The following is an 11,936-nucleotide window of genomic DNA, read 5'->3' on the forward strand; positions in this document are numbered from 1 at the left end:
ATATTTTAAATGTCCTTTGGAGTTTTATCTCTTAACTTTTGTTTCTGAAAATTAAAATATAAAAAATTGGTATGCATATTTATTTATTAAATTGTAAAACTGTTTATCTCAAAATATCTACTAAAGATCTTTGATGTTGTAAAAGCTTTATACAACATTCTTTTAAATAAGTTAAAATCATATAGAAAAGTTCAGCTTCTGTAAATTATAGCAATTTTTTATCGTCGTTCCAAATTTGATATTAAGAAATTAATCAATCATTTATCAATCTCATTTCTGAAAAAATGTCTAGAGATTATAATTTCTAGAAAACTCTGTAATCGGAAGGAAGTCAAACTTCATTTGAAAAATGAATAATCGCAAGGAAACGAAGCTAGAAAAAAATTGATCTCGCGTTAGCTCGAAGAAGCGATAACTTATCGAGTAAACAGTTTGAGAAAACAGAGTAAAAGCAAATAGCTAGAAACACAGTAAATAGTGTAATTGGTAATATATGATTTATTTGTGACAATAGAGATAGTAACGAAATATAATTTTTCATGATGCAACGTATCACATGAAGAAAAATTGATTATTTTTCTTCGTGTGGTACGTTGCACCATGAGAATTGAAAACAGGCGGTTTGGAGCATATTTATGAATCATCAATTATCATTATAACGTCTGTGAAGGTATTGTTATATGTCTTGTCGCATAGATTGTATTGTAAGTGATAACTTACGAAGCTTTCGCGAATAGCATTTAAGGAAATAGAAAATGAATAATGAACAGTTAGAATCGCAATAGATAATAGTAACTTATGAAACATGACTTGTGAAAAATACGACTTTTTTACATTGCATATATTCAAAATTGACATTGTGATTTAGAATACGTGAGAATATAAATATTATATAATAGTGTTTTTGTATTACACACAATGTTTATATATCACAGCGCGACTAAAGCATATTGAATAATGCATATCTGATAATTCAGCGAGTAATGAATATGATTACCGGTATAGTGATGGCTCAAAATGTTTTCTCAAAGGTTCTAAAAGCTAATAAAAAAATAATCTTTCTTTTTCAATTAACAATATTAATAAAATTACAAAATTTCTTTTTTCCAAAAAATGGAGATGCAGCAGCACATCGAGATGTTTGCTTTATGTGGTTTCTATAACACTCATAAATATCTTCATCAATTTATCTTTGTTATTATTATTATCATCAGGATATTATCAAGATCCCGAAAATTTTACGTATAAAGAATTTCATATTCGATCAAATTTTCGAAAGAGATTGATAACACATCTTATGTTAATCAATGTCTCGTGTTATAAATTTGTCTTAAAAAAAAAAGACTTCGTTGGGGTGAGAATGTTTTTATTATGTATTTACCTAGAAAGGCAATAATAACTGATTTGTTTAATTTTAATATTTTCGAGTGTTTTTTTGATATTTTTGATAATTTTATATAATTTTTAATAATTTTCTATAAAGTTTTCCATGAGCGAAACTCATGGAATGTACAAAATACACGCTACACGAGACCAGATTATAAAACCAAGCGCGAAGGAAAAACAAGCTCGATCCGACATTTATTACGGCATTGGTAGATAACGGTATAAAAACGTGTCACTTAAGCTCAAGGTCATTTGCGCTAGACGACGCATTTATAAGACAATATTTCCGCGCGAATTCTCAGTGCGGTCGTCAGCTCAATCACGCGTTACACTTTGCAAAATACGCGAGGTCATCAACTTCGAACAAAGAGACGCGTCTCGAACTAACGAAATTGGAAAAATTCAGCGAAGAATTGAAAACAATCCAAATAATCACTTGCTTATTTAAGTGTATATATTATTAGTGCTCATATTCACAACAAACAAACTTCGATTCCAGAATTATTAGTGTTGCATCAGCTCAGGACAGCGAAGAATATTTTTATTTTGCTGTGCAATATTTTCCGGAGGGAAAACCACTGCCTAGAATGGAACATCAACTTTAAGTTTCTAAATTTGTGAAGAATAAAATCAAGCATAAAATTTTAGTTCCTTTCTATAAAATCGAGCAATTGTTTCATCAGTGATCTCAAAAGTCGCAGTTTGCACTAATTGCTTCGACGCAACTTTGGCTGTAAATAATCAATCGTTGAACGATGAGGAAATTTTGGATGATCCTATCCATTTTGACGGTCCTAGCTATCCGCTCGCCGGTAGAGGGAAAGAAACTCACAGAATGCGAGGTCGTAAAAGAGTTGGAGCGAGCCAAAATCAGCAAGAGCCTGTTCAGCAATTGGGTTTGTCTGATGAAAAGCGAAAGTGGGATGGATACGGCGCTAATGACTGGTCCAAAGACAGCATCCAGCTATTCCTTCGGCATCCTCCAGATCAGCAGCTCCAAATGGTGCACGAGAGGACGTAAAGGTGGCATCTGTAACAAACGCTGCGAGGATTTTCTGGACGACGATATAAAGGACGACATTGCGTGCGGGAAGAAGATTTTCGATCAGGACGGATTCAAAGCATGGAGCGGATGGATGAAAAAGTGCAAAAATAAGCCGCTCCCCAATGTGCCTTCCCCACCTTGCAAACGAAGGAGAAGAATGGTGCCTCCAATCGAAGAAATTGACGCTGCGCTTGTATGATTGGAACAATTCGTTTGATGCACTGATTGCCGATACACGAAACTCAATTTTATTTCAACGCACTGTATCCTTTGCTAAAATGTTGCATGTGTGTAGAAAATTCCATTAGATTTCAACATTATTTTCCATTAACCGATTTCTTATTTGGTCTCACCAGTAACGACACGTCTTCGTCTAATGCATTGCGCGAACAAAATACGCCGGTACGCTTTATAAATATGAATCTAATTCGATTGGAACGGTTTCAATTATGACGCAAAAGTTCGTGGTCGTTTTGAAGTCACTTTTGAACGCGACTTGGCAGAGAGTGACACGAGAAATACGAAATAGTTACGAAATTCTAGCTACTAGAATGACAAAAATATACGTGATGAGACTTTGTCAGTGTCTTCCCGATTTCATATCTTTTTATTCGTGTACGACATTTCAGAAAATTATCTCACAAGCCCGCACGTCGTAAAATTTAAAGATAAAAAAGGGCGAATTTTGTTTGAAAATCGAAATTACGTCTTTATATTTACAGAAATAAACTCTTAAGAATCTCTCTATAGAAAAGAATATTACAAACAGCAAGTAATTCTTTAACCATAAAAATGTTTTAAGTTGAATAATGTCAAGCTAGATCAAATCTTAAATGCGACGTAACATCAAATGTTTAAAAAATATTATAAAGATGTTTAAAGAAAAAGCATTTTAATTTTTAGATTTTTAGATTTTTTTGGATACTTTATATAATTATTTTTTATATATTATATTTCTGTTTTTCTGTTATTTGAGAATCTAAATTTTGATATTTTATAATATTTAACTTGTGTTAATAAAACATTTGATTAATATTATATGAAGTTAATTATATTTTAATGTACCTATAATGAAATAAGTGATAACTATTGTTGATCATTCGTTGATTGTTAACCTGTAAGCTGTTACAATAACACACAGATAAATTGCATCTTATACATATAAATATTTCGGAGATTTCAAAATTTTTTAAAAACATCTTGATGCAATGTACTATATTTTAATTAAAAATTAACTTAAAAGAAATAAATAAAGTGCTTAATTTTTTTCAAAAAAAACATTTTATTTGTTGTATAAATTTGTCCCAAATACAATTGAGCAAACATAAAACATGGTTCTGATAATTCTGATACCAATTTCGTATGACGCAATTCTCGAGCCATTAATCATTCAATTCAACAATTGTATCAATAAACGAATTCTATTGGAATACAATTGAATACAATTGGAATATAATCATGACACAGCTGCTTACAGATTTGCATTAAGGAGAAACGATATCAATTTCCAAGGCTAAGAGATTGAAAAATGTTTATATAGTTATATAATGCATTCCTCATCTGTTCCTTTAATTGATGTACTCTTTCGAATTTGATATCATAGTCAATAGCAGATTTTAATTTCTCAAAATCAATATCATACGTCCATGTTTTAGTTCATTTCAATCTGTGCGAAATAAATTCAATATTATTTATGATAATCACACATAACTACATCAATAAAAATATTTTTCTTCATAAAATAGTGAGATAAATAAAATAATGATGAAATAAATATTATAGTTGTAGCAAATAATAATTTTGATAAAAACTTGAATCATGACGCCAATAATAATTCTACCAAAAAGCACATCTAAATAAAATATATTTACTAACGCGAGAAAAATTGCGATTATTCTCAAAAGAGAATAAATTACCTATAACCAGAATCTCTCCGCGTTTCTCTTTCTGTCTTGAAAATCGATTGAATCAGCTGCCTAGATTCGTACTTATGATGCATAGGAAGCGCGAGATGGCAAGCACGTGATTAACTGCATAACGGAGTGTTTGTGCTCCGAGTGAAAGATTCCAAACTGATATCTACCATCTTAGATGCTCTATTGAATTTCAACGATTCGTAAGATTATTTTAACGCGTCGAGGATTTTTCAAAAATCCTTTCTTTCGCAATAATCGTATTGATGTCTTCTCGTCGCAGTTTTTGACGTGCTATTTACACCCGACAAGATTTCAATCGGAATGAATTTACGAGAGTCAACCGGAGTCTATCTCTCTCCAGGCTAGATCGCTGGCAGTTCGCTAACGGAACATCGGTGTACTTGGCTGGCTCGAGCGATGCGAGGATGCACGTAAGCGCACTTTATCATAGCCCCCGGCTCGAGTGCAAGCACCTTTCACTAGCGGAAGTGAACACAGCTGAGAGAGGCAGACGCGTGAGAGCAACCCAGGTCATCACTCGTTCGTTACGGACGATCGTGCTCCGTGCGAGCTAAGGCATCGCGAAACGTACGTTTAAATTGTCGATATATCACTAATTGGCGAACGATCGGCAATTGATTCATTGTCGAATCTTTCGTAACTTGTTCTAATGAAACGACGCAAGAAGGAGAATAATCTTACCGTATCATGATTTATGGTTTTAATTTTCTTAATTTGAATATTTATCGAGAGATTTGTGTTCTTCCTTTCGATGAAACAATCGATGAAATTGGCCATTATCATCTTATTAGCAATATTGTAGGTGTGATGAGGATGATGGTTATTTCTCCTTCGCTAAAAAATTCGTCAACACAGAGTGATTGAGGAAGATGCTTGCGCGAGTTTCGAATAAACGCAAACTTTCTGGTATCATCACGCAGCAATTAATCATGTCGCGTCAGCGGGATGTGTGAAGTAAACGAATAACGTATGAAGACGCATTTGCGCTTTCTCAGCGACTTATGATTGCGCAATTGCGCGAAGATGGATGCACGCATACACACGCGCATACGTACAATGTGACGAGTCTCTCAGCGGTTTCGGTGTTGGATCGATGTCCCGTCTTTGCGAAAGAAAGGCAGTTAATAGCGAAAAAAAAAAAAGACATTTACCATCGCCGATTTATACAGGGGAATAAAATTATACGGGAAGTAAATCTATAAACTCTTATCCGAAGCCAAGCCGCGCGTAACTTTGCCACGCAACCTTTTCCCCACTTTGTTATTATCTCCGACTTTCTTTCGATATCGATCTTATTAATGATTATTAACGATCTCTTTGCCATCCTTTTCATTACTTCGTGAAATTTTGATTAGATCGCTCGATAAGTTCGATTAGTTCAAATTTTGCGATCAAATGTTGCAGACACAAGAGGATGATGATAATAATCGAAGAATTAAAGATAGAAGTAATGAATCTACTTTTCAGAAAGACGATTTCAACAACTTCAATTTTCTTTATTTTAGCAATTCTGTTTAAAAGAAATTATTGCAACATTTTAATCGAGAAAGATAAATTGTTCGATTCTTTTATATTCAAGTTTATAATTTTATAGCATCTGAATTTTAAAAATTAAAATATGTCTGAGCTAGATAATGTTCAGACCTATTTTAATTTTTAAAATTCTTTATCAGAGAATTTTGAAAATAATAAGCCGCCTTTAGCAACATTGATAATGGCAAAAATAATTAAAAATTTCGCAATTCAATTGTAATAAAATTCGTGGAAATTTCCGGCAACTCGGAATCACGCAATTCGAAGTGACATGTTTACGATGATCGGATTTGTATGGTGAATGTGACCGAGACGGTGAAAGGTTCAATCTTTCATATATTCGAGGTGTAATGATATTCAAAGATGGAAATTAAGCTTCATCTACTCGCCTAATGTTCTTATCTGCGGCCAGCATCATCAAGACTCGTGATTATCCGGCGCTCGGGGATATCTAGGCAGGAATCTTTATACACGCGATATGTGTGTGAGTACATCTACTATCTTTATACACGCGATATGTGTGTGAGTACTCACACACATATCACGTGTATAAAGATCGAGATCCGCGAAGAGAACCTAGACCCGCGTTAGGATGTGATCTCCTTCTCCCGGAGGTAAAGCTACGCTTACACCGCTCATTTTAATGGCCAACATAGCTTACACGTTTACGTTGTAGCTAAATAATGCATCGCTTGCATAACGGCAAGCTACGGAGTCGATAATATGCAGAACAATGCGGATCTCTCGCGAATAAATCATCTTGTTCAATTAAGTCAAATCTACGCTTACAATCTCGCAAACACAGGGATTTACATAAATGTTAATCTTGCAAATAATTGGCAATTTAAATATATTTCATATATCCATGTTTTTCAAAATTAATAAAAAAAATATAGCAGATAGATTATTATAGATACATTTTTATATTCACATTCTTTTATTATTACATTCTTTTATTATTACATTATTTTTTATTATTATTACATTATTATTACATTCTTTTATTATTACATTATTATCACATTCTTTTATTATATTCATATTCTTTTATTCAATTTAGATAGAACTATGAATTCCAAATAAAACTTAAATGTGCAATTAAAATTTTCAGAAAATAATATTATATAATAATATAATAATAATATTATAATAATATATAAATATATTATTGTAATATTATTATAATATAATATATTATAATAATGTATATATATATATATATATATAATATATTTATAATATTATTATAACATAATATATTATAAATATATTATGTTATAATAATATTATAAATATATTATAATAATATTATTATATTAATTAAATTTTTTCAGATAATAATATCGTAATAATATAATATATAATAATTGCAAAATAATATTCTATATACTAATCATCAGGAAATCGAATTACACAGTATATCCTTCGATCAATGATATGCATTTTATACTCATCCGACGCGAACGCTGCTTAAAACGTTAATCCAGTCACAATGCGGAAAGGAGGAAGTAACAGGTTGATCGTTCGACACTGTAGAACGAGAGAATCGTCGATCGCATCTCGGTGAAACTCGAACGTGGCTCAGTCGACCTCTGCAAGGGTCGCTGTGCCTTCCATCGAGGAAAGCGAGACCCGATAAAGCGAAACAAGCGCGGAAGCGAGGACGGTCGTAATTGTGCGATCGCGCTTAGATGCAGGAATAGCTCGTCGGATGACTCGGGATGGAAGTCACGAGCGCAAGAGTCACGCAAGGGAAAATGAAGAGGGTATTTAACGGGGCCTCCTTGCGAAGAAAAATTCGACACGCGACGGATTCGCGGCTGGCAACACGATTCTGGGTCATCTCGCATAGCGTGTTTTCAATCGAAAGTAACTGGAACCGTTTGATCAGGGATCAAGGTGATCTCGCGTGAACGTATGTCGAAAGTTTCGGCTGTGGAATCTTTGGAGAAACCAGGCGCGATCCGACCTCCTCTCTCGGGTCGATTAATTTAGAAATACGCAGACGACACGACGTTGTTTCGCTATCAAGCAATTGCTCAATCGTTAAGTAAACGCGCAACTAGAATCTACAAGTTGACGTAACGAAAATCACCGGTCAGCTGATTCGATTTCACGTCGTTAAACGACGATTACGGAAAATCTCACAACACGTCCTGTTTCCACGCATAAAATGCGTGTCGCGTGAATAAAAATTTGTAAAATTTCGCATACACGAGATTCTACCTTCCGTGACTGTCTTTTCCTGTAGAAAATCAAAAATATTATGATACAAATTAATTGGCAGACAAGGATAGTAAATCTTACATGAGCGATAAAATGAATGTAAAAAGACGATAAACGCGACTAACACTCAACGTAATAAATCAAACGAATAATTAAGTGACTCGATAAGGAATTTTGAAAATATATCTTTTTTTTCCTCTTATGTAAATAAAAAATAAAATTTCACTGGAAATCAATATCCTTATATTTCATAACAAAACATTAAGGTATAATGATCGATTACGATCATCCGGTATACAACTTGCTCATCAAGTAAGACCCACGCTTATTATTATTACGACGACGATATAAGCAAACCGGAAGCGTTTCACCGCTTTTCATATACCACAGTGATAATTACTCTAATTACCTATGAAAGATATTCACGACGCTCTTCTAGAACCTATATCCTGACTGTAATATCACCAAGCATCCGCAATCGTTTGTATAGTCTGACTTGCGAATGAACGATTCATCGCGTTGAATACTCGAAGCATTCGCGCATTACGTTGCTATTTTGGATAGAATCTCCATGTTACGACGAAAGGATTCCCACATCACGTTGATTATTACTTCTTAAAGACGCTAATCGCGCGCACTTTCTCCAACGTTAGTATTAGAAGACAAGTTAAAAAGAATAAAGATGGTTTCATCAGAGAAGAATAAAGATGGTTTCATCAGAGAAGAATCATCGATAGCTCTTTTTTGGAGATTCAGAGAGAATAAATACAAAACTTCTATCAGATTAAAATTGATATTTTTTTATAGAGAACGAAATTCAAAAAATGTTTATATTTAATTCAAATAAAAATTATAATTATTTAATTCAAATATAAATATTTTATAATTATTTTTATATTAAATTTAAATTATTGTTAATAAATTCAACTTAGAGAAATTTGGAATAAATTCGAATTTTAAAATTTCAAGCATCATTATTAAGCATCATTATAAAAAAATTTCGTCAATAACAAATACATCAACTTCAAGTTTATAAGAAAGATTCTTTATTATTAGTCGAGGTAGCTCAAATATAATACAATACTTGAATGCTAACTGTTCTTTCAAAGTTTAGCTCGAACCTCTCCATGTCTACTTGTTTTTTTTTATATATTTAATGTGCCTTCAACCAGTTTTAATCCCATTATGATTATTTAGGCACTCCATGTCTACTTGTATACGTATTTATAAGACGCTTCGAATGTAAATTGTGACACAATTTTAGGAGCCTATTTCGGAAATAGAACACGTCGGCACCAAGTATAAGATACGTTGAAATTCGAAAAGTTTCACTGAATATTTATCAGTCTCAACAAGACAAGATGTTCGCGATTAAGTTGTGTCGCTATTTTTCTTGTTCACGCTGAGTTTCATGATAAATACCTCTTATGTCACCCAGCCGATTCGGCGAGTTTCTATTGAGAATCGACTACCGTATGCATTAATCTTCTCACGCGATAACCGGCTCTTTATACACCCAGGACGAGAAAATACCAAACTCTTGTTATGTATAATTTCAGATTTTATACGCAATGTTATGTTGGACGAGTTATTTAAAAAAAATTTGCGAGTAAAAGATCGCATAAAAAAAAATTCACGTTTTTAAATTGAATTTTCATTGTGCATGTAAATGATGCACTTTGCCGAGATCAAAAGAGATTTTTCGCGAACGTTAAAAAAAGAAACGGTAGGAACATGGCATGCATAATAAAGTGTCCATTGCGCATTGCTGGGTTTTGTAACGTCGCGTTGGACATTGTAATTCCTGCAATCTAGATTATCGTTACACGGAGAGGGAGCATCTTCGCTTGTGCAAGAGAGTCCAGTTAAACGCTCCAAGACCTGCTCCGTTTCCCGTGAGCAATTTTGCGTAATCACGGTGAGCCTACCTGCCGACTCGAACGCCGCTAACGACTGCTGCACTTTAACAAACGGGGTCTTGCCACAGATTCGTATTATCTCAGAGAAAGAGTATTATTCTGTAGAAATACGTTGGAGGAAATAAATTGTAAAACCTGTAGAAAGCCTGAAAACAAAAAACTTAAAAATAACGATTTAACAAAATATCGAAAGAAAAAAACGTAAAATCGTGAGACATTTAATTGGCGTCGATTTATAATAAATTATAATATTAAAATTACATTAACATTATAATAATAATCATATGCAATTAATATAAAAAATAACATAACTTTTTGAAGATTATTTTTACAAATTACGAAAGTTAGAAGAGTCTCAAAAATCGAGAAAAAAAATTCACAAGTTAACGCAATAAAGAACATGTCGGAAGAGCCATCAGTTACGTAAAATTACGTCAGAATAATTCAAAGTGGACGGTAGTTAATTTTACTAGCGACACTAATTGTCACGAAGAAAGAAGAAAAAAGAAATATTAGGCCAGGAAATTCGCTCGCGCATCTCGCGGCTGTTCAACTGAAGAAAGGGAGAAAGGTGGATGATTATCCACGGAGCTCGCGCACAAATATTTGCCTAGAGTAAACACATTCGCGTCAGAACGCTAACGTGACAAGTGTCGCGACGCCTCGTACAATCTTAATTCTAAACCTAACATTTTCAATCGTTTTAGTACTTCTCTTTATTTAATTATAATTACAAGATTCGCAATTTTAGATTTACAAACAAGAGAGCGCAATATTATAAATTAAATATGACATATTTATTAATAATTTATTAATATTTATTTATATAATAGTATAATTTAATTAATAAAATTGTATGGACTTCCTATATTACTTTTAATACAATCACACATTGCGCACATCAATATATACTCTCTTCAACAAATAAAAATGTAATAAATAAATATATATTTCTTTCTTAATCAATAAAATACACACACATGCGGAAAATTGCTCTATTATGACAGTCCGTGTTAATTTTTTTAGATATATAAGTAGCATTAAATGATAGATACATATACATATATAAAAGCTCATGTGCTGATGCAATATCTAGCACCTAATTGAAAAATTCAGATTTGCTCTTCGCGCGATTCTTATTTTATAAAATTGTTTTATGTTACATTCAAAAACACAAGATATATAATTGTACATTAAAAAATTAGAATTCTTCTGTTAAGCTAAAAGTTATTTAAATTAGAATTAAATTGCTACAATTATATGGGCTGATGCAGTACAGTTTTTTGTAGCTTATTTTGATATTTGTATCATATTGTTATTAAAAAAACTTGAACTCTGAATTTTAATTACTCAATAAACTGTATTTAATTACTCAATAAATACAAACAAAGTTAAATTTAAGCAATTTATAAAGTCAGAAACAACTTGTAATAATCAGGATTACAAAATTTTTCATTAATGTGTAACATTTTGATTTATATAAATCAAAATTATCATGTATAAAGATGTTTACCTTTGTGTATAAATATAAATATTAATACAAATTTACTTAACGTCTTTTAACTTTTACAGTTGCTAATCCAGACAATAATCATAGACAATAATCTCATCTATTAAAGAATGACAATTATAAAAATAATTACATAATTACAAATATATGTTAGAATAGCACCTTAACAACTTTCTAATTTCTGAAGATTATTTTTTTTTGCATTAGCAAAGATTAATTCATTAATGCATCAATCATCGGATCGATAAAAATGATTTAATCGAATATTATAATAAACCTTTAAGTTGTAATAATTATAAATTAAAACATAACAATATTATACTTATGTAAATATGACATTTTGTTTATGAAATTGTATCAATTTTACATTATTTTCATTA

At 32.1% G+C, this 11,936-nt stretch overlaps 1 protein-coding gene across 1 annotated transcript; it reads left to right on the top strand.

Moving 5' to 3' along the window:
- Positions 1–1,664: 1,664 nt before the first annotated feature.
- On the top strand, positions 1,665–3,298 carry LOC105249528 (lysozyme). The gene is made up of 2 exons (XM_020027077.2): positions 1,665–2,694; positions 2,788–3,298. The coding sequence occupies exon 1, from the start codon at positions 2,142–2,144 to the stop codon at positions 2,628–2,630; it is 489 nt and encodes a 162-aa protein (XP_019882636.2). The 5' UTR covers positions 1,665–2,141; the 3' UTR covers positions 2,631–2,694; positions 2,788–3,298.
- The last annotated feature ends 8,638 nt before the right edge of the window (positions 3,299–11,936 follow it).

This window comes from Camponotus floridanus, unplaced genomic scaffold (assembly GCF_003227725.1).
Source record: "Camponotus floridanus strain SB8 unplaced genomic scaffold, Cflo_v7.5 scaffold38, whole genome shotgun sequence".
Lineage (NCBI taxonomy): Eukaryota > Metazoa > Arthropoda > Insecta > Hymenoptera > Formicidae > Camponotus > Camponotus floridanus.

Coding starts and splice junctions, on each gene's coding strand:
- LOC105249528 (XM_020027077.2), top strand. CDS start 2,142: ATGAGGAAATTTTGGATGATCCTATCCATTTTGACGGTCCTAGCTATC.